This window comes from Corvus kubaryi, unplaced genomic scaffold, assembly GCF_017639235.1.
Source record: "Corvus kubaryi isolate FWS band 111438036 unplaced genomic scaffold, C.kubaryi_AGA036_p1.0 133, whole genome shotgun sequence".
In the NCBI taxonomy this organism is placed as follows: Eukaryota; Metazoa; Chordata; class Aves; order Passeriformes; family Corvidae; genus Corvus; species Corvus kubaryi.
In genome coordinates, this window is record NW_024580667.1 from 464,260 (window position 1) to 487,703 (window position 23,444).

At 38.5% G+C, this 23,444-nt stretch overlaps 1 protein-coding gene across 2 annotated transcripts in view; it reads right to left on the minus strand.

The window, feature by feature from the left end:
* BRWD1 (bromodomain and WD repeat domain containing 1) overlaps positions 1–23,444 on the minus strand; it is a 40,991-nt gene that overhangs the window by 10,903 nt on the left and 6,644 nt on the right. For both annotated transcript variants that reach the window (XM_042033220.1, XM_042033211.1), the window contains exons 9-32: positions 22,993–23,093; positions 22,317–22,387; positions 21,152–21,252; positions 20,499–20,539; positions 19,678–19,776; positions 18,107–18,257; positions 17,519–17,653; positions 16,534–16,662; positions 15,139–15,364; positions 14,635–14,820; positions 13,541–13,724; positions 12,688–12,778; positions 11,606–11,746; positions 10,105–10,190; positions 9,010–9,205; positions 7,691–7,807; positions 7,484–7,591; positions 7,021–7,145; positions 6,831–6,913; positions 6,361–6,472; positions 3,304–3,365; positions 2,533–2,688; positions 1,812–1,932; positions 361–486 (exon numbers count right to left, since the gene is read on the minus strand). In XM_042033220.1, the coding sequence (XP_041889154.1) occupies positions 361–486; positions 1,812–1,932; positions 2,533–2,688; positions 3,304–3,365; positions 6,361–6,472; positions 6,831–6,913; positions 7,021–7,145; positions 7,484–7,591; positions 7,691–7,807; positions 9,010–9,205; positions 10,105–10,190; positions 11,606–11,746; positions 12,688–12,778; positions 13,541–13,724; positions 14,635–14,820; positions 15,139–15,364; positions 16,534–16,662; positions 17,519–17,653; positions 18,107–18,257; positions 19,678–19,776; positions 20,499–20,539; positions 21,152–21,252; positions 22,317–22,387; positions 22,993–23,093 (2,948 nt within the window). The remainder of the gene's footprint in view (positions 1–360; positions 487–1,811; positions 1,933–2,532; positions 2,689–3,303; positions 3,366–6,360; positions 6,473–6,830; positions 6,914–7,020; positions 7,146–7,483; positions 7,592–7,690; positions 7,808–9,009; positions 9,206–10,104; positions 10,191–11,605; positions 11,747–12,687; positions 12,779–13,540; positions 13,725–14,634; positions 14,821–15,138; positions 15,365–16,533; positions 16,663–17,518; positions 17,654–18,106; positions 18,258–19,677; positions 19,777–20,498; positions 20,540–21,151; positions 21,253–22,316; positions 22,388–22,992; positions 23,094–23,444) is intronic.

The window sequence follows — 23,444 nt, forward strand, 5'->3', positions numbered from 1 at the left end:
TCACTTTCAAAATAAACCTCTCAGTTTATTTTAACCTTTCAATTCAGTCAGACAAGCTACAACAGGAACTTCTACACAGGACAGGACAGAAGTTACTTTTTACAGGCTGAGCTACTCAACATGCTCAATATCAAGTGGTATTTTGGGACAAAAAAATACCAGGGAAAAAGTCAAAATGCCTCTAAGCTGAACATTTCAGTTTTCAAGGTAACACTCAGATAGAATTCTACACCTGTCCTTACAGTGCACTGAAAACAGTCAAAGCAGGGCTCGCCACAAAGGGATATTGAGCTGTTTTTACTCTCCCACTGTGCAAAAGCACAAGGATTCAAGCACTATTTAGATTAAAATGCCACTTACTTGATAAACTTTAAGAGCTGGGTGGTGATTTTTTTTGCAGCTCTGGCAATAGCACTCCCAGGCTCATTGAAGGTTCTGGCATTGCTTTCAATGTATCTGACTTCCCAAACCAATGCTGAGATTCTCCTTCAAATTAGAAAACATTGCATCTTTAATACTAAAGAAAAGCTGAAAACTAGCAAAAATTTTATCTTTGTAATTTTCTGTCCATATTAGATTTAGATGTCTTTTGTTTTATGTCCCTTTAGAGCAGTCTCAAACTTTTCCTTCACATGGAAACTCCAAGGAAGCAAACCCAACAATGCACATCTTTCATCACTAATTTCCAAACTCATTTTTGATAATTCATCCTCAGACAGCTTGTGATATAAACTCAGTTAATACAGCTGGCCAAGCAAGCACTAGCACCTGTTACCACTAAATCATAAAATACCACTGAAATTATCCCAGGGAGCATAGATTTCCTGGAATCTTTAAGAACACAAGCATTTTTAAAAAGCTTATATTTGACTTATTCAAAAGGGGGGGAAGTATTATTTAATCACTACTCTAAATTATCACATTTCTTCTGGAAATATCAGAAGCTGCTTGTTGCAAAGCCCTGAGAAATGGAACACGAGTCATATCTGAGGAACTTTAATTAATAAATACAAAGCACAAGCAATTAAAAAGGAGTGACAAGAAGCTTTGTGTAATTACATTTTTAAAGACATACCAGCTACGATGCCCCTTTCTGTCTTCCCTCAGACCCTGCTTTGAGGCCAACTAACTACTCAAAGCAGTGCCCTCTGTAAAATGACAAGATTTGAGGAACAGCTACAAACTGAAATGATAACTTGATAGAAATGAGCAGGCACAAACATGTAATTTTGGGGTCTTTTTTTTACAATTCATTTTTCCAATTCCTTATACCTGTGAAGTAGGGATGCCCCAAGTCTGCAGTTCTTCACCTACAGAATTTCCAATTGTTTCCCAAGACATTTTTTCCATCTTATACAGGAGAAAAATCACTGTTAATGACTCTTCACTGTATTTCAGACACAGTGAATGCAAGTCCAGATGAAGAATATACTTAAATATATTTTCAAGCTATGGATGACCAGCACACCCAGCAAACCAGAACTCTGTCATCACTACACTCCTCCCTCTTTCTCTTCTATAAGTTTTTATCATTTAATAAATGCTACTCCTAATACTTAACATTTCACCTCTCCTGTTTAAGCTCATTTCTGAAAATAGCAAGAGCTTAACCTTCTTCAAGTTCAAAGTAACTGAAGGACAGCCCTTCAAAATCTGAATTGTCATCAGCACTGAAGTAACTTCAGACTTTTTTTTTTAATATTTGGTGATTTCAAACAGCAGATTTCTCAAAGAAAGAATGTCAGGGCTTACTGTAATTCTGAAAAGAGTGCCAAAATGAGTTTCTGCCTTGCTCCTGAGGCAGCACTGACCTGTAGAATCTGTTGGCCAGCCTGGTGCGGATGGTGTTGAGGTCCGTGGGATACGCGATCACCGTGCAGTACTTGGGGTACGTGCACAGGTCCACTGGGCCAGCAAAAGCTGCTGACATGTCTGGCAAAAACAGCAAGAAGAACAAAATTTTACTGTTTGACCTTATTTTTGGTCTTCCAGTGCCTGAAGGAGCTGACAGGAAACATGGAAAGAGAATTCCCAAGGGCTGGAGGGACAGGAGCCAGGGAATGGCTTCAAACAGACAGTGAGCAGGGCTGGATGGGAGATTGGGCAGGAATTGTTCCCTGGCAGGGTGGGCAGGCCCTGGCACAGGGTGCCCAGAGCAGCTGGGGCTGCCCCTGGATCCCTGGCAGTGCCCAAGGCCAGGCTGGACATTGGGGCTTGGAGCAGCCTGGGACAGTGGGAGGTGTCCCTGCCATGGCAGGGGTGGCACTGGATTGGCTTTAAGGTCCCTCCAACCCAACCCCTTCTGTGATTCTATTTCAAAGCTTGCAGGCACATGACAAATGAGCTGAGTGTTATAAAACCAATCATAAATAAAATTATAAAGATCTCACCACAAAGAACTGCACAGAATAACATATAACTGCTTAGGTACTTTATCACAGGGAATTTTTTAAAGAATGCCAGCGATATTCCAGGATCTGTTTATAAATGTAACACCAGGAGGAAACTGCCTGATGCTCAAATCACACTCACCAAGAGTCATGAGCTGATCAATCCCACGGATAATCCGTTCACAGGCCTCATCACGGGATTTCATCCCCCACTCCCCTTCCTGGGGTTTGTACAGGAGCTTCTCCACCTCTTCCAAAGTCACAGAGACACTCGCTCCTAATTCTTCAGGCTGATCAACTGAAGAGGGCAAATTGGGGAAGAAGTGAAAACAAGATGAATTGTTGAGCACTCACACTTATTACATAATTCTATGCTGGTAACTGACAAAAGTAATCCTTGCCTTGAAGTACAGTTTAATGCTAAGGCTGTGGGAACAAAATATTACACAAAATGGATACAAACAGCAAATTTTTCTAAATTCTGCTTTTCTGCACTTTTGAATTAAATCTATTATCTTTTTGACAGCTTATTCAGTAACTGCTCTCTCAGTATCTCCCAAAATTTCCTTCCCCCCTCCCAGCTAGTACTGACAAGCACTGGAAAAGTGAATTGGTAAGACAAACCAGGAATCCAGCTGTTTCATTTACAGGTAATTTGACATTTGGAAGGAGCAGATTTTATTCCGTAAATCAGAGTTACACATTGAAAGTTTGTTTTTGCGCCCGCCCCCCCCAAATTGCTCTGGAAGATGCAAAAGGAAAAAATACAGGTATATTCAAACTATTTTACTAAATCTGATTCAATACTGTCTTTAAGACAGGAATCACCTGAGGTCCACTACCTGCATGAAACAAAGGAACTGGAAAGAGGGAAAAGCACATTCAGCTGTTTTATTAAAGGGTTTCTACCTACCATTATCAGGGACTGGTTCCATGTCCCACGGGCTCAGCTTTTCAATTTCACCATTGTCCCATCTGATTCACCAAGTAAAAAAATGAAAGAATAATTTAAAGTTCCTTGACTCACAAGTGCTCCCTCCAAGCACATTTAAATTGCAGCTATTTGTAGGTATTGACAAAATACACTGTATAAACATGTACATGAACAAAAGCACTGCTTTGCCATCAGCAAAATGGAAACATTCTTCATAATCAATTTCAGATTAAAATTGTGCTCCTGATTTTGGCTGTATGCAACTTACCCAATACATAGATCAATTTTACAAAGCCTGTATCAAGATGAAGAAGAAAAATAAGACGCACACTTGGAAAAGTGAGATAACATCAAGGGGAAGATTAGAGAAGAATATAGGAGATTTTTTTTGCTAATCACAACAGGAGTTCTGCAAGTCCATGGCTTAAGGGAAAACATAAGTGAGGCATTTCATACGTTAGCATTTCAATTTATAAAGCAGAGGACATTAAGACAAAGAAAAGGATAAATATAAAATGAAGAAACTGCAGTTAATTAAGGTCCAGGACAAAGCAAAAGCAAACACAAGTTTGCTATTGATATATCTCTATATTCCCTCTGATACTTAATTACTAGGTGTAAACATCATTTTGAGATACCTCCAAAACCCACCAGATTTGGGCAGATTTTTACATGTTTTTAAAAACACATAAAACACAAATGAATTTCTCTATTTCCAAGGTAAGATATGTCTGACTGGAACAGCTGATCATTATTTTATTATTGTTCTTTATTAGAGGCACATACCAGAAACAAATAGATCAGCCTGCAGTTCACCCATTTCCCTCCAGAGCTTTGCCAGCAGTTTCCTGTCAGAGTTCCCCAAATTCCTGGGTCTACTTCTGATGCCTTAATAAACTCAGATACTTGGGCTAATGCTTCCTGTGTGTTTATTTCAAACCAACTGGTAACTGAAATGATCATGCTCAGAGTATTTTAAAACTAAACCTCTGCTCTGGCAAGAGCAGCTCTCCATTGTTTTGGATTTCTAAATGACTTAGGAAAACTTTGATCATTCAAGCCTATTTCATCTTTATGAACAAAGAGAGTCCTAGAGGTTCATCTGTTCAGCTCTCCTCCCCAGTTATTCTACAATACTTCCCAAGTTGTTGATATTCACAAATAGATATACTAATTCATAATTTTGCATGTAAGACTTTATCAAGAGTTTAGTACAGCTTAAGGCCAACTTGGTTCTGCTTAAGGACCATTCATCCAGCTAATACAATTTCATAATACATCAAGCTGCTTCTACACAAACACCTGTTATTTTCTGGCCAATAAAACAACAAAAAAAAAGAAAATTATCTTCAACTCATTTATTTTCTATACAACAGTAACAGTGATAAATTGAGGTAAATGTGACAAGAAGAGCAACAGACCCAGCCAAGTCACAAAACCTAAATACAGCTGCCAAACACTCTGGATGTTTTTATACACATATCTGAAGACTCTGCTCTACAAGAGCTGTTTTGAGGCCAGGTAGAATAAAGTCCCTTTGGAGAGGGATCTTAAGGAACACAGCATTCCCTCCCTGCTCACTTCAAAGCAGCTCTAGACTTTTCTGTTAAAGGCTGGTGCACTTAAATATTGAAATATCCTTTAGGTCTTACAGAAGAAAGGAGCCCAGGAAATTGGCACCAGGCTTTTATTCCTAACTGAAAACTTGATTTGGAACTGGCCAAGAAAAAACCAAAGCCCATCTGAACTTGCTCCTAAGGAACAACTGTACACAACAAAACACATGGAATGGATGGAATATGGAAGGGAAGGTAACAGGCAAGAATTTCAATCTGGGAGTTAACTTCCACCTTCCCACCAAGGAAAATCATTGAGAGAAAAGACAAGTAGATGAGACAAGGAACTAAAACATAACACAATCTTGGCAGTCTCACTGGATTGTCTAGTAGCTATAAAATTTCCCTTCTTTGTGGTGAGCAACAGGTTCAAAAGCCTTTGAGTGAAAAAGAAATTACAAAGTCCTCCAACAATAAAACTGTGACTATTAAATGTACCATAAAAGACATGGGAACTATCTCTGGGCATGATGGGAAGAGGAATATTAAATATTCACTGTTTATTCTCCTTACAGTCCTCCCTCACTGGGGGAATCCAAACCAAGCAAAATTCCGAAAGTGTCCTTTCAGTGCCTAAAGGAGGTGACAAGAAGGCTGGAGAGGGACCTTCACAAGGGCATGGAGGGAAGGACAAGGGGGAAAGGCCTTAAGCTGCAGGAGGGAAGGGTTAGATTAGATACTAGGAAGGAATTCTTGACTCTGAGGGCGGTAAGGCTCTGGCACAAGTTGCCCAGAGAAGCTGTGGCTGTCCCTGGATCCCTGGAAGTGTCCAAGGCCAGGTTAGACAGGGCTTGGAGCACAGTGGGATAGTGGAATGTATCCCTGCCTACTGCAGAGGGTGGCACTGGGTGACCTTCAATGTCCCTTCCAACCCAAACTATTCTGTGGTTCTATTCCAGACAGCTTGGACAGGGCAGGACAAGGTCAATACCCTGAGTCTGAACACTGAAGTTCAGAGATATCTTTGCTTACCATTCCTCTCCTTTATGTGAAGGCCTCTTTGTTGGTATCAAAAAGGGTGCACAATGTGCAAGACCAAAGTGTGAGGACTTGAGGCATAAGGACCTTGATGTCAGCAACCACAGAGGAGATTCAACATTCCCAAACCAAATATCAGTGCAGACCAATAATTAATGTTCACAGAAATCTACATTGCTTGCTTTGTGTGAAAGACCCAGCATTAGTCAGTACAGGAAATGTGAAGAGGTCAACTTCTTTTACCATATTACCACTCATTAACAAGTTGCCACAAGTTATTACATTCATACTGTGCTACAAGAGCAAATTAAAAGCAGTAAGTGACACCACAACCAGTAAAATAATTTAAGTGCACAATTTATACATTCTCATAGCAATGAGGCAGTTGTGTGAGAGCAGAGACACACTAATAACATTGGAAATAAAATCTTTTTGTACTTACTTGACACTGTAACACTGGAAGTGACTGTCTGGATACTGAGGCTGATAAGGTTCCTGACCCAGCACTGTCCCAAACCACCAGGCATCATCAATAATGGAGCGGAACCTGTCAGCTGCAGCAAACACAGACATTCTGCTGAGAGAAGTATTTAACCGTGGGGCTGCCACAGGAAATCAGAAAAACTTCTGATAAATGTACTGCTCGATTTCTCTCCATAATTAAAGTTCTAGACCTACTGACATGTAAGTCTGTTATTTAGTTTTAAAATTAAAAAAGGGAACAGAAGAGTCTTGACACGTATTTTGGTGACTGTATTTACATCTACTGCAGTCCCTCCACGGTTCAAATTTCTACCTCTTGCCTACCAGAGAACTCTCTGACCCTACAAACAGCACATGTAGCAATTAGGACAAACAAGGACACACTTGTGATTTCAAAACTGTTCAGTTCAACACTCAGCAAACACTTACAGGCCTGCCAGTTCCTCTGCCGCGCTTCGTCATAGAACTGGCGTAAGATAAGGAAGTCGATAACATCGGGCATGTCGTGGTACCTGGATAAAAAAAAAATCATCATTCACATGTGCCTCAGGGCTTTAGGAACATTAAAGAGAAGTATATTCTTAAATACTTTTCAAGAAACTAAAAAAACTGCATATACCTGATGGAAAATGATTTGTCTGTGTGTTTTCCAGTGGCGTGATCTATAAAGGCAAGCTTGAGGCAACACAACGTGGGAGGACCAACTTCATATCTAATTCCAACAATTTTTACCAATTCCTGATCCTACAGGGTAAGAACAAACAGCTTCAGCAGGTTTTATCTCAGGGACCATGCACAGAACTATGAGTTTAACATGAATTAACCAATTGTACCCACATGCAAAATACTGGAATTAGACTTGAGATTTCAACAGAAGACAGTGTGTTAGCCTTAGGATTTTCACACAGCTATTTAATTTGGTCCTCCCACAGAAAACTCTGAAGACAATCTGGTAATTGCAGACACTTTCCCCATAGGGAAATAGTAGTAACCTCACAAATCCATGTTTTCCAAACAGTGTAGTAAAAGTCCTCAGCCACAGTCTCTGTGTTGACCCCACAGAACCCTTAGTGCAGACCTACCCTAAGCACCACTTTTCTCCATGGCTCCTTGTGTGGATTCAGTTCATAAATGTTATTTCTTCTCACTGCTTCAATGTAAGCTTCGTGCCCTTGTCGGAAATATATCACCTAAAAAATACCCCAGCAAGCCCCAAGCAGTGAATGTTTTCCTGTATTTAGCAATTATAATAATCACAAGCATGGGAAGATTTTAATCCATGTTCCTACCTCATCACCCATCTGAGGGACAAATGGGGACCTTCGGAGAGCCGTGTCCGTGATCCAAACTGGAGGGTGCCAGTCATAGGACAGCTCCAAGTTTAATGGTTGTGCTGCAGCATCAGCCTTCACAAAATCAGACATAATGCACATGAATTCAAAACAAATCATTCCACTTTGATTTGGCACACAACAGCATAACTTATAAAGGACTAATCTAGAGCATTTCCAAGCAGTAGCAGCAAAATTCCTCCAAGGCTTTGCTTGAGTTGTAACTGTATTTGTAATTCTAATACTAAACTTTCCTATCTGAAGATTTGAGTGAGCAAGTCATTATTATGCAGGTCTCAGCAGAAAGTTTTATAATTTAGATGACAGTCTCAATACCCACTTAAAAATTTATCAAGCTGCAAGAAACTATTGATTCTACTTGGAAGAAAGTGAAAGGGTGGAGAGAAGAACATACCAAATGTATCAAAATAACCCCAGGCTTAAAAAAAGAATTTGAGAATTTGTTTGCTCCTTTATGGTAGAAAACAACTCACAGTAGCTGTTGTAACTTGAAAAGGGTAATTAATGAAATTAACTTTAAAAACTGAGTAGCTTAAAAAAGAGAAATTATTGTAACTTATAAAAAAATTTAAAATTCAACCGAAGTATAAATGGCTACCATGAGTGCAGTGACTGTGCCCCTGAAGATTTAAAACAGGTAGAGAACCAGACAGTTTAACCAAGTTACAGAGTCACAGAATGGTTTGGGTTGGAAGAGACATTAAAGATCATCCAGTTCTACCCCCTGCCAGGGGCAGGGACACCTTCCACTAGGCCAGATTGCTCTAAGTTCCATCCAACCTGGCCTTGGACATTTCCAGGGATGGGGCAGCCACAACTTCTGAGGACAATGTGTCCCAGTGCCTCACCATCCTCAGAGTCAAGAATTCCTTCCTCATCTAACCTAATCTAACCCTGCCCTCCTTCAGTTTAAAGCCATCCCCCACCCCTTGTCCCATCACTCCATGCCCTTGGGAAAAGTTTGATATTCTGTACTGATATTTAACACATTTCCCCTTTAACATCATCAACCTTGAGAACCCATTTGATTTGGAAAATGAAAGTGCTTTCACTTGGAATGCAGATTCCTCCCTACAAATCAGCAGATCCCTCACATTGGGAATGGTCTCAAATTAACTTCATGTACCCTGTGTGTAGTGACAGTAAGATCCTTGGCTAATGGGAGTAACTATTGTTTTAACATTTTCTAATGAAGAGATCTAAAACCTAAGAGAGAAATTCCTTAAAGACTGAGCAGAAAAAAATGAAATTTATACCTCCTCCTGCTTTTTTGGTTTGGGTTTTTTCCTCCTTTTCCTCCTTCTTCTCTTGGGAGGAGAGGATTTCTCAGCTGACACCTCATCCTCGGAGGTGCTGCAGTACCTGACTGCTTTCCTCCGCGAGGTCCGCACGGGGGGCTGCAGGTTGATCCCGGCATCCGCGATCCAGTCGGAATATCTGCTTGAGGAGTCACTGTCCACACAGGGCAGGGAAAACACAAACAGAACCAAGCTGTCACCATTTCAGAATTCTGAACTCTCTCAGAAAAATACCAGGAGATAGCAAATGTTTTTGAAAGTAACTTCAAAATCACTTTGACCTGTTGTAAGCATTACTTCACTTGAAGCTTAACATGAGTTTTTGGGAGAATCCAGTAATTCAAAGCACATTTCTTCAAACAACTGAAGTCTGGTGAATTCCAAAATCAGTCATTTTATTCCAGAAAGTTGTGCAATGGAATTCTGGACTCATTAGAAGCCCTCCCTAAGGAACACACAAGCCAAACACAGCTTAAATTCTTTACACTTATACAAATCTCGGCTACACATCCACTTTCTCTCTCTGAATATTTTTTATTTCTAGTACTACAGAATTCTGAAAGAATATCTAAAATAGCCATATTGAATATCTAAAACAGTTCTACATAAAACTATAAACTTCCAAAAATTCAGATCTTTTCAAAAAAATTTTTAAAAGGAAGGAAAAAAAAAAAAACAACACCCCAACCAAAAAATTGCCAAAAACCAACTTTGGAAAAAAAAATTCCCAAATGAAATCTCTCACCCCTCCAAAACCAGAACAAAACACACTATAGAAATATTCCAGACTCTCATCTCTCTTTGCCATCTGGCAAAACAAGCAGAGGGAACTGGAGTTACATTAAAAAATAGGAATGTTTTGGTGAAACGGAACAGTAAATAGCAATACAATGTGTCAGTAAAGGATATGAATTATACCTTGTATGAGTATTATTTACATGATTGTTATTATTATAATATGATCACATCTGAAGCACAAGAGAGCTTTCATACAACTTTTAATTTGTCAAAATTCAAGTAAAAATCATTACGGGATGTGTTTTTTCACTTTACCTAGAACTATTACTGTTGCTTTTCTTGTCACTTCTCCACTCTTCCTCTTCATCAGACGAACCAGAGCCCTCACTTTCTTCAGCTTCCTAAATTTAAAATTACACAGTGATTTTTTAAGGGTCTGAAACTAAAAAACCTGATGTCCACATAATCAAACTAAAAAGAAGTTTGGTAAAAAGTTGTTAAAATGGAAATGAAAGTAATAAGGTCATGTAATATACATCATAAAATCTGACTGACAGGGAAGAATTTACATTGCAAAAGGAATAGATCAAGAAAAACAATCACATCATCTCTCCACACACAACAAGGGGATATTCTGTCACTGCTATGATTTTTTTTTATTGCTTATGCAAGTTAGAATCAGATGAGGGCTTTTTCCCCTTGCTTAAGTATCAACTGATTGACCAAGTACTAATTGGAGTACTCATGCATGTATTTAAATGCAACACTAAACAGTAGAGATACACCAAAATACGTTATGACTTTAGTTGTTGTTCATCAACTTATTTGCATGAATATAATGTTTTACATGTTTTTTCATAACTGAAATGACCCAATATGATGCATGGCTCACGTGTCAAGTTGTATGTTGTCAAGCAAAAAAAAGAAAAAAGAATAGAAAATCCCATGAGATTACAACTGTAGCTTCAAATGTTTGAATTAGTCCAACTGACTGTCATTTTCAGAGTAACAAAGCTCACAGTCCTCTCATGAAAACCTGCTCATACACTGTGCAGATGGACAATACTCACTGAACTTCTCAATCAATCAGAGTGATTGTTTTTAGCCACACTAAAATTCTTTATTAAGAGGCAAGAAAAGGAGAGCCAATTTCCAAGGAATACCATTCCTCATCTTACTTGCAAGATCTCCTCCTAAACATCCTCCCTTTTGTTGACCATTCTTCCTTAACAAAGTTACTGGTCCAACAAGTCTAAGCTTCTCTGCTCCTTCCGCTTCTCCCTTTCCCACTTTAAAATTATTTCCTTGTGGGCAAGGCAAGACAAGGGCAGTCCAAGCAGTCCTACCACCCATTTAGAGAGTCTGATAACCCATCAGACACAACAAAAAAGCTCCTGCTAGCCACAGAGTCCTGTATCACCCTGAGTCTAGAGAAACAGACCCTGTGGAAGAATCACGTTAGCAAGAGCCTTCAAAATTTCCATAGAAAAAAATCAAAACACATCTAAAATCTAAATGTCACCTGACCAATCTCAGCATTGTCCATTATTGCCTTGGGCTGTGCATTTGGTTTAGAAGATTCTCAGCAAAACCAGTTCAGCCATTTATAAATGACAGGAAACACTGTCTTTATTAAAGCAACGTAACAGGTTTGAGAAGTGCTAACAATAATGGTGCTTCCAGAATTACTTTCTCTGGAAAAAGAAGGGGTGGGGGTTTTTTGTTTGCATGTTTTAAGAGAGAAAATACACATTTACACAAAATTTCATTTATTGAGCAGCTCAGGCTCAAAATCCAAACTCAGAAGAGAACTTACCTGCTCTATCAAGCCAAAGCAGTTGTCCCTCTCCTCCTCAGAAGACTCCAGCTGCTCAATGTTATTCCGTGTTCGGTAGTTGGAATATTTCCGTCTGTGCAGTCGACGCTTCGACTGGATCAATGAAGACTCAGAGTCACTCTAATTTATAAAGAAGTGAAAAAACAGGGGCTAAATAAAAATATTTACGTGGCAAACTTTTATGAGTGGTAAAGGGTGGCTAAAAGCACTGCTGAATGCAAAATCTGAAACAGCCTCATTATGTTAAAACCCCCTTTCACAAGAAGTAAGTTCCATGTAAGCCAATAGTTTTAAATTTGCTGTTCCAAATTAATTAGTTGTTGTAAGAAACTGCTCATTATAAATTACAGCGACAGCTCCACTCACATGACTTGATAAATAAATGTATCTACAGAAGCAAGACATTAACTGCCTACAATGTGCAAGTATACAATCAGAGAAGGGCTCGAGTTGGAAGGGACCTTAAAGATCATCTCGTTTCAATCCCCCAGCTCCCCTCAGTAAAGGGGATCATGCAGTAGAATTCTTGCATCAAATTGTTTTGTACCACAAGACACAGAGAATCAGGCCACGATCTCATAAAAACAGCACAATAACCAAGTTTTGCCTCTTGCCAATCTCTCCCACAAAACAGGTAATGAAAAAAGCATTTCAAAGGAGGGAAGTCTGAAGAAGTTTCCCCATACAAAACAATGTCATCTGAAGTAAAGTGACAAGGGAACAAACAGCACTATAGCCTGTGATTCCTCAAATGCAGGACCTTGAATGCTCTCACTTGCACCTCAGTGCTGTAGCAGGACCTGCAGTAGCTGTGTCTAACTGCAGTCAAACCAAAACAGCCTGAAAGCCATCCTGCCTTTAAAAATTACTGTCAGATACCTCACATGGAAGCAAGCAAGACTGAAAGCAAAAAGAATTCTAAGTATCCATAAAAATAAATCAAACCTTGTCCCACAAGAATCATCAGGGTCCTTGAAGACTATATCAGAGAACTCTGCTTTTATTTTCTACACCACCACTTGTCCCTGAGAATGCTCACTGTCCTAGAAGCTGCCACATACCTTTTCCAGTGACTCAAATGACTTTTTCTTCTCTGTTGCATAAAGATCTCTCTCTTCTTCCCCTTTTGCAATACGGTATTCTTCCTGTTTCCTACAAGAAAGCCATGAAAATCTCATTCTACACCTGTTTTGACAATGCTGGTCTCTTTAAGGGATCTCTCTCAAAATTCCTTACACCTACTTCCATTCCATTTCTAATTTCAGATGTTATTGTTGCTCAAATAATTCTAAACCATCCTATCATTTCCAGGTAAGAGTAAAAAATATGGATGCTAAGAAAGTCTTCCTTCCAAACGTCAAAATATAACCCACATTTTCAACCTCCTTTTTATTTCACATTTTTCCCTTTGCAATCTCTCCACCTCCCAACATTGGGAATGCTTCTTAAAACCCTCAGAGATGTGATAGCATTTATTGTTGTACCTTTAAAAAGGGATGTTTAGTTACTAATTCTACTTTCCACAAATGAATACTGATAGTACTTTTGAAAGCAACTGGTTTAGCAATTCAAGTGGCTGTAACTCATCACCTCCAAAAGTCTCACAGAAAGCACAATCTCACCCAACTCTTCCATGGAAATGAATTTAACCTGCATCTTTTATTTTGGAGAAAGCAAGAATCTAGGTGATCTAGCTGTCCTGGAAGATGATTTAAAATATTGAAAGAGGGGAGAATCATTTAACTGGACAACTTCTGTTTCTTCTCATTGAAAGGACCTTACAATTAAGAGTTTTTAAGCACATCTGCCCACAACGCTGAACTGTTCCAACAGCATCCATTCTACCTTTGGTGTAACAGCCCTCAATTTAGACAAACCAAGCTGCTGCGCTGTCCCTGCAGGCTGCTAACAGACCTGAGCAGGCTGGGGGGGATCTCTGGCACCACGACCCTGCGCCTCCAGGCCTGCAGGTCCCTCTCGGTGGCCATCTGGCTGCGCGGGGCGTTCTGGTGCATCTGGCGCACGCCCTCCACCTGCCCGCTGCGCCGCAGCCCGATGTTGGGCGGGGACTGGATGTCCAGACTCGGCCTCCTGAAAGCTGAAACACACAAAGAAAAACATTTCTGCCACGCTGCAGAGAACTGGAAGTTCATTGCTTCTTGCTCTAAAGATAAAAAAAAGGAGTAACTGCCGTATTTTTATCTCTGCGGTTGTAAGTACGTGACTGGAGTCTTCGGGGGATTATCTGTCTTGTGGAAAACACAGATTACACAGAGACTTTCAAAATGGTGATTTCTGCTACTACTTTCACAGAAGCACAGAGTCATTTAGGCTGGAAAAGACCTCCAAAATCTGGCATTTGACCAGTGATCACCCTGTCAACCAGACCAAAGCACTGAGTGCCACATTCAGTGGTTTCCTAAACACTTCACAGTGAAAGGAATTGTGGTGTGACAGAAGGGTTTTTCTGCACTGTTTCAGAGAGCTCTGATGCCAGTGAGACTCTAAAAAGCATTCTTCCAAGAGCTGAGAGCATATAAATAAATATATATTACGTATTTACCTAATTATAGAATAAAATATAAATTTTTTCATCCATGTTATATAATTATGTAATTAAACCTACAAGGACACAGCTCAGGAAAGCATCTTGCTTAAATTTGTACAGAAGGAAGAGGGGGAACCAGTTTGAATAATGGCACAATACTCACTTTGCAAAAAGTAAGGAATGCAAAAATAACTTGTATTGGCAAATATTTGCAAAAAATTCTATTGTATATATTTTGCATGTTATTAATGCCCTTTTCCTCTTAAAGTGAAAGACTTTTTAATTTAATCACAGGAGCAGGAGCGTTTTAATGAATAAAATACCTTAACAAGATACCACAATGTTAAAGGAATCTTAGTCCCCTAAACAACATTAGAGTTAAAACCCATTTCAGTATTTCACACAGCACAATAAAAATGGAAACAGAACAATTACTGAACAATTTATCAGCAGTTCTAACCTCTCCTGGGTGTTCCCTCCCCATTTTGGGGGCCACTTGGAGCAGATTCTTGATCAGCTCCAGTTCTCTGATCCTGTTCCAGCTGTAGCTGTCTGATCATCCCATCCAGAATGCTGGGCTCCAAGCCTGGCTCATCCTGGTCAACCGTCTGCTGGCCAATCACCTGCTCAACAACTTCTCCATCACCTTGCAAGTATAAAACAGATCAAATGAATGAACTTATTCCAATTATTTATTCCAAATGAGACATTTATGGAATGTACAATCAAACACAACTTGTGCATGCCACTGCCTACAGAAAAGACCTGCAACATCCATTTGAACAACTGATTCTTTTTGCTCGTTTAAACTGTATTCACTGTGGGACCCTCCAGCATCTTTAGTGAGCATAAATACAAAATATCAAGTGAAAAAAAAAGCATTTTTAAATTGCTGATGTCCTCTTAAGAACTAGTGTATAACTGTGAAGTTCTGAGTGTTGAGCTTTAATGATTCTGTTCTTACTTGTTGCTACATATCCAAGCTGAGGAATCAAATGTTCATCTGCGCAGTTCTCTCTTCCAGGCACCAATCTTTGATATTTTGTTGGATGAGGGTTTCCATCCACATCCACTAAGAAGGGAGGGGGCATGAGGTGAGGGGCCTGCTGAGTCTGCTCGTCCAGCACATAGTTGTTGGAGTCTCGGATCAGAGGCCGATAGTCAGTGTGGAAGAACATCTGATCAGGAATCTAAAACGGAATTTTATTCTTATGTTAGCAATTTGAAAAAAAAAATGCTGGAGGACAGAGAAGAACAAGCAACAAAGTCTCTAAAATCTCCTTAAAGGTAAAAGAAAGGGCAAGTTCCCAATGAGAAGAGTTATGTGTAACTTCAATTAACCTGGATGGGCACTGCAGTACTGCAACTTCTGATAGTGCTTTTGCAGGCAACAAAATTCTTTCAGAAAACAAAAAGCTGAAGTAACTTGAAGGGAAAGCACTGTTTTACATTTCAAAATATTTCTCTCTCATTCTACTTTTTTCCCCTACAATTACCAGAATCACAGAATATTCAGAGTTGAAAGGGACCCACAAGGATCACCAAGTCCAACTCGCGAGTGGCCCCTGAAGTTTCCTTGCAAGGAAATCTTTGGCTAAAGCTCATCAACAGTTCTCAAAGTTTTCTTAATCATGAATTCTTTCTTAATCTATGTCCACCTGAAGTTTTTTCTGCAGCATCCATGAGGCCGAAGGAAAATGGTTACATAAATATTAGATCACAGTCAGAATGTTTGCTTCCAGCAATGATGGGAAAGAAGAAGAGAACGAGTTTCAATTTCAGCTAAGAACGTAGAGCAAGGAAAAAATAATTCTTTAAAATGACACACGTGGAACTACCATTGCAACCTGAAAAAAATTGAGGGGAAGTGAAGAAAAGAAGAAATGTGTATTTATCAAAACAAAAAGGAAGCAGGCTGATAGATCGAAAAAAGCAAAACATTTATCCTGTGCACATTTTTCTAGTATTTCAAAATCCACGGTGTTGGATGAATAATTTACTTTTGCTTAATTTAATCAACTGTAGTGAATTTGGGCTTGAGTGAGAAAAAGCTAAAGAACTGCAAGATAAACCAGCAGAAATTAGAAGCATTTTTGAGGTTGAACAATTAACATGAATTCACTGTCTCCAAGATGAAAATTGTACTCTAGGAACATTCTTAGGAGCTACTCCCATGGGAATGTTGAGACATTAGTTTTTCCTGCTCTGCCAGGATCATACAAGCAAGACAATTTACAGACATCAAGGAATCCATCATATTTAGATCCTGTAACCACACAAAATATTTCTTCCATATGAACTTTTAAACTAATTAATGTAATTTCAGTTTGAAACTTGACACAGAAACAGCTGAACTTACCTTTTCATAAGGCCTGCTACAGCCAAAGCCAAATATCAACAGATGTCCATGAGAATCTGTGCATGCAAAATGCTGGCCATCTGGTGAAAATTTACAGTCAAAAACAGCTCCATGTCCTTGGCCTTCAATCTGGATTGAAGGAAAAATAATGTAAGATTATTTGACCATTTTTTTCAGAGTAAACCGTAAGCATCAAAAACTAATTACTCTCTCAAAAGCAATCATGCATCTCCCTAAATATCTCCATTAAGGCACAAGTAATTTTTTTACTTCAGTATATTTCTTTTCCCCTTGACATGTGAATTTAAGTCCTGAACCAATTTTAAAAGACGCACTAGAGGGTATGAAAAGTTACTGCTCAGTGAATAAAATAAATAAATAAATGTGTTTTTCTGAGGCTTTTTAGCTGTCAGCACACTGCTTGAAGTAAACTGGAGCTAATATACATTGATTTTGTTAAACAGCTTTCAAGATAAACTCAGAGAACCTTAAAATGTAAAAAAAAAAAAAAAAAATCTTTGCTATTGACTGACCAGAAAAAAAAAGGGATTAAAGAAGTCTCAGAGAAAATAACCTAATTTAAAGTGTTAACAGTGAGCTGTCAAACGGAGCCCTCAAGCACAACTGTGCCAACGGATAATAAGATTGTAAATTTTAAGACAGTGGAAAATGCAAGTATCTGTCCACAAGAGTCTTGAAACAATGGTCCAAAACAGAGCCTTTCAGATGGCACCTCATCTCAGCCGAGGAAAATAACTGAGGTGAACAATGATCTTTAGTAACAAAGGACGGAAAAACTGCAATAACCAGGAAATTCTAAGGTAAAAAGCTCTAAGAAAAAATGAACTCATAAATTTTGCTGTTTTAGGGTTCTTCTGTCTCTCTTTTTCTAAAGGTGCAGGGGGGTGTGAGTGTTGGTGGCTCTTAAGCTGGTAGCGAACACACTCATGTGTTGAGAACAAATTGTGTTTAAAGAAGATCTTACCATGTTAAAATAATGCTTTGTTTTTGTGCCTTTGGTGATGTCCCATATGAAGATGTTGCCATCGTGACCCGCAGACAGCATTATCCTGGAATCAAAAGGATGGGTCTCCAAGACAAACACTTCATCTGCATGGCCCTGCAATTTAAAATTGCACATCAGGTGCAAACAAGGAAAATCCACATCAGCAGGATATTCACAGTAGAGCCCAAAGCCTGTTGCTGTTCTCTCTGGAAAATTAAACCCCAAGCAGCCACAAACACTTGAGCATTCCAAAGGTAATAATTTTCTAGATTCAAGCAAGAGCTGTAGTAATACGAAGCTTTTGCCAAGGGATGGTGAATTATTCAATGGGCAAGTTACTGCTCAAAACCTTTTATTTATTCCACACTTATTTGTTCCTTCTATTTACGAGAAAAGCCCAAAGCAGGAGGAAGCAGCAAATTTTGGTTAAAAGAACTCCAGGAATACCACACTTGCTGTATTATTCACACAAAGCTTTCAAGACTAATCAGTACTAATTATCAATTCAGCATGCACGTGTCACTGCAATTCCAGGAAAACATTAAAAAAGCAAGGAGAATTCCATACCAGCAAGTCATGGAGCAATTGCCCTGTACTGGAATTCCAAACTTTGAGCAGATGATTATTCACAGCCGTAACAACATAGTTGTCATTTTGGTTCCAAGCTATCATGGTTACTTTAGGCTTCATGAATTTGTCTTCTTCTGCACAAGTGTCACTATTTTAAAAAAGTCAAACAGGTCAGAAACGTATTTTAAAAATATTCATGTATTTTAATTAATCCATTTCAATATCAAAATACAGAAAAATAACCTGTTTTCCTGTGTTAATAATCAGACAACAGAAAGGAAGTGAAGAATTAAACTTGGGTTGAAACTTTTGTCCACAAAATTCTTCATTTAAAGCAAATCTGGAGTTTTAAATTTTAAAGGACTTGATAATCTCTTTCCCATTTGAGATGCAAGGCAAAAAGGCTTTCCTTTTTCATAGAATCTTGGCTCCTCTACAATTAAAGTCCTAATACAGATCCTTTAAAATTTTGGACTTTTTACAGTCAGCTTTTCCAACTAACTGATTCCCAAGCCAATCTCTACACTAGCTAAGCTTTTTTTAATGAGTTCCAACACAAATATAGTAAAGATAATATTTTGTTTTAACCTCAATCTACTTCCTCATTCTCTCCCCAAAATACCTTTATAGGATACTGTAACACTCCCCCTCAGCATTTTAGTCAAGTGAAGGAGTAAGTTTTCCTTGAAACACCTTCACATGGGATTATGTGTTCCACTTCAACCAGAGGCCCCTCTTACAAAGGCCCTCAACTACACAACCACAGTCGAATCTCAAATATTATTAATAACTCCTTTCTTTGTAAAATCAGAGTTTTTTCGTGTTTTTTTCCATGGTCTCTTTCATCACAGGAAAAGCCTGAAACCACCTTCCAATCAAGTTGTATAGCCAAAGTTTGGCTTTTAATTTAATCACCCACAAATCATATAATTAAAATCTCGTTTAATCACCTACAAATTAATTTCTGTTCAGTTTCTGTGGAAGGTGTCTGAGCTTCAGTACTCCTGTAAATCACTCCCTCTTCAGGTTTACCCAACACCAAGTAATATCCTGATTTTCATCTCTAATGACATTATTCAGAGTAGGGTGGGTGCCACCCGCATTTCATTAATTCACTTTATATAGAAGTAGAAAATGGGAACAGCCAGCAAGATCAGTCCTTGAGGAAAGCCACCTATTCCATGTCATAACCTCTCCTGCAAATAGGTCACCACCTACTTTATTTTTACTGATCTAAAAATATTTCTCCCATGACACACCAGGTGTCTGACTAAAACCCAGAGAGAGAAGGTAGATTGCACTTTCTGTTCACTTTCTTCCCTGAAAAGAGGCAATAAAATTAATTTGGTACTGAGTACATTTGAAAGTTTTATGAACACTTATGAATTTATGAAAGCACAGACTCAAATTCAGCAATTATTACAGCACCAGAACACTCATTTCATCCCCTCCCAAGGCCACAGAACTTGACCAGAAAGTTGCTAAGGCTTACTCTCATTTGAGTAATTGAGTTATTCAATCTTTCTGAATTTACACAACAGGAAATAAGAAATGAACATTTCACCTACCCCAGCAGTCGATCAGACATATCCAACAAAATACTCCTCCATTCTGCTTGCTCAAAACGCCAGATCCGAGCTGTCCCATCTCTGCTGCCACTTATGAACCTGAACAAGTATTAAAAATCAGTTCATTTATCTTCAAAAAAATTTGCTTTAAAGTATATTTAGAGTTACACACCACCACAACATAAATTTTGCAGTGGAAGACTGACAGAAGTGAAATCTTCAGTCTGTGCTCAAGAGAATTCTGTCCATTAACTTTTTTTCCAGAAAATCAGGAAAGAATTTTTTTGAACTGAAAAACCGAATAAAGTTGTCAAAATATGAAGAACAGAGAAGCAAGTTCCAAAGTTTAACTCAATTCACAAATCCATCCTCAACTCCTCCTCAGCACAGTATTTTAAGTAATTCCAGAGTTTCAGATACTGAAGTAAGGGAAGAACCAATCAGATGAAAAGGACTGTAATTGATTTTTAACCATTTTCACTGCATTTTTCCTACTTCCTATACAAACCTTACTGACAATTAAAGGAAATGAGAGGGAAAAGGAGGTTTATGAAGCCACAAACACACTGGGTATATTAAAAAGTGGTAACAATTCCTCCAGGTAAATATAACCCCAGCCAGGCCAAAAATATCATCTAACACAGATCAACAGAAAGCTGGAACAGCTGAAGCTTAATTATGCTCCTGCATCAGTCCAAATTTCCCTTCTGAAATTTCCCTTCTAAATAAGTAGATTTTTCTTACTGGAAACATCCAGTAATAGATTCTTAATTCCAAAACAAGTATTTTTCTTGTCCATATTTTAGCATCTTTCAACATACCTGTCCCCACCATTAGAAAACTGAATGCTGTCAACTTTGTCCTGCAAGAAAAAGTACAGTTTGTTAGAAATTTTATTTTTTTAAACAGGAAATATGTTTGTTGACAATTCTGAGTTTAGAAAAATCTGAAATAATGCAAAAATAAAATGCTGCATAATTTCTAAGAGTTTTAACTGCAAGACAAACCAAGTCCAACAAACACTTCCCAGAATTCCCTAACCATTAATGCATTTAAAATGCATCTTTTTAAAACTGCCTGAATTAAATATGAAGGATTAACAGATTAAATAACCTGGTTGACAACTGAATCATATTTAAATAAATTCCCAATACAATGGAATAAGTAATAATACAGTAAATAAGTCAACTACAATGGTGAGGAATCTGTTGCTCCTACTCTTACTTACACTTTCCTTAAAGAAATAAAGTATTATTCATTTTTATCACAATAAAAAGTGCAGGGGAAGTAAGTAACACACTTTATCTTCAGAGCTTAAAGTCTTCTGATCAAGCCTTATCAATGCAACAAAAATAAAGTCAGATTCAGTACTAGAGAAAGAAATTTTTAATTAAGAGCACTGCGAAAAACCCACTCATACTATCACCTTATGACTTCAATACTGCTTCAAATCACTAATTAACTAATTACTTACAGCATGACTTTCCAATTCAGCTATTTTCTCAGGTGTTTCAGAGCCAAAAAAATACATCCTGATGACATGGTCAGTGCTGCCAGTTGCTAAAAACATACCACCTGTAAAAATCAAGCAATAATTAACCTACGGTGGAAGAAATTAAAACAGGTCACCACCATTTCTCAGAGGCCTGGTTTAAATAAAAAACCTCCACAACTATTTGAAGAATGACACATTTTTTTATGCTCTTCCACTGACACACATGTGGAAGGAAATCCCTTTCTTGCCCCAGAAAGTGTTCTCAGCCACAATAAAAATAAATTAGTGTTACAAAGATTTTAAAATACGTAATTAGGGCAATACTGGAACTTTTAATATCAAATTGCAGAGAGAAGCCTTCAATGGCGGGGAATATGGCTCTGGATAATCAGAATTATGTAGATGACTCTCCCTGTAGCCTCTGCCTCATTTGTGCAAGTGAACTGCATCAAAATTGGGTTGAAATGTGAGTAAACCAGTTAAGTGATGAACAACCAGTATAAGCACACCAGTATTTAGCTGATCCAAGATCTGCCTCTTGGCACCTCTAAGTGCTATCAAAAAAACCCTAAACCAACCAAGCAAGACCTCTAAAAACACCCTCCCAACATAAACCAAGGCTCTATCCTGACAATGTTAACAAGCTACACTTTGATTTGCTTTTTATTTCTGAAATTCACATGGATTGAGTGAAGGAAAACTACAAGCCAGGAGTGAAGTATGTTGAAGATACATTTCTGGATCCTCAAGAAAGAAGGATCCTCATGACCATGACTGGCACTGGATCAGGAGCTCCTGCTGGCAGGAACCACTTCCACTGCTGGTGACTGTGGGATCTTGAAGAACACATTTTGCCAATCCTTGATATCTCACCAAGGGATTAAAAAGGCGAGTAAAGACGGATAAAAGGAAACAGGGATCAGGTGACTTTTACTTCTGTGAAATCACCAATTTCTTCAACAGCCTTTCACTGTTAGCTAAGGAAGTCCCATGATTTAATAGTCACAGCTAACAATACACATCTGTGCAGTTCTTTACTCAGAGCTGCAAGTTTTGTCCATTGTAAAGCTGTCACAACCAAGTATTACAAGAACACTTTAGAGGAAAGGAGAAAAATCACAGTGCTAAACTCCCTCTGACTTACCCACGCTGAAGGAAGAACAAAGCATCTGAACCCCTGGTCTGGGTTTCTCTGTGAACTTCACTGGCTTGGTGCTTAAAAGGAAAAGATGTTTGAAATACGCTGCACCACACAAAACTCGGCCTTTCAGCAACATTTGAAATGTAAAGAGATGTTTCTTCAAACATGGATCATTTTCTACCAACTACCATGATGTGGCACAACACCAGACACACAGAGATCATCCCAGAGCTCTTCTTTATGGTAGTAATTCTTTTTTTTTGGTACAAACAAAGAGTAATCACATATTGAACATTTAAAACTATCCTGAACATATGTATCCTGCATGCAAGTTCTGTAAGAAACATCCTAAAACTACAGGACTGTTGGAAAACCAACACCAACAACAAGCTTTATTATACTTTCCAACATTATTTACATTTCCAGCCATTCCTCTTGGACTACATTTGTACTTTTAGTGAAGAAAGAAATTAACGTATTTCCCAACAAATCTCTCAAGTCAATGGAACAACATAAATCTATAAAGGAGAGCCAGTGATGGTGCTTTAAAATAATGATGGAATATGTTATTTGCACAGCATTTTTATTAGCACAAAAACCCAGCAGAGTGTAAAGCACCTGACTTATTTTACTCAAGCCTAGGATGGCATAAAGGTTAATCAGCAAACCATACACATACTTGAATTTCATGGAATCTGTATCCCACTGCCAAAAGCAAACAGTTCCATCTGCACCAGTCGAGACCATGTATCGCAGGGAGCCTTTCACCATGGGACTGAACTACAGAGAAGAAAAAACCAGACACAGAAACAGATTTAAGAACTATTCACCAACTTCTCAGAAAGTTAATGTAAAACCTTGATTTACTTTGGATTTTCACCCCAGACTGCTGGAGCAGTTGTTGGTAATTCTCATTTTTAGTGTTTACAAAGTAGTATCTCCTCTGCACTAAGGTAAGTTTGTGGTCTCTGTTTCAATTACTGCATTAAAAAAACCAATTCCTTCAGTGGTTTGGGCTTGATGTATTCACTAACCACAATCATTCACTGAAAATCCTGTCAATGAATGAAATAATGAGCAGAGCAGACTGAAAAAAAGGGAAGTATGACTAGACAGGTGTACTTTAAAAAT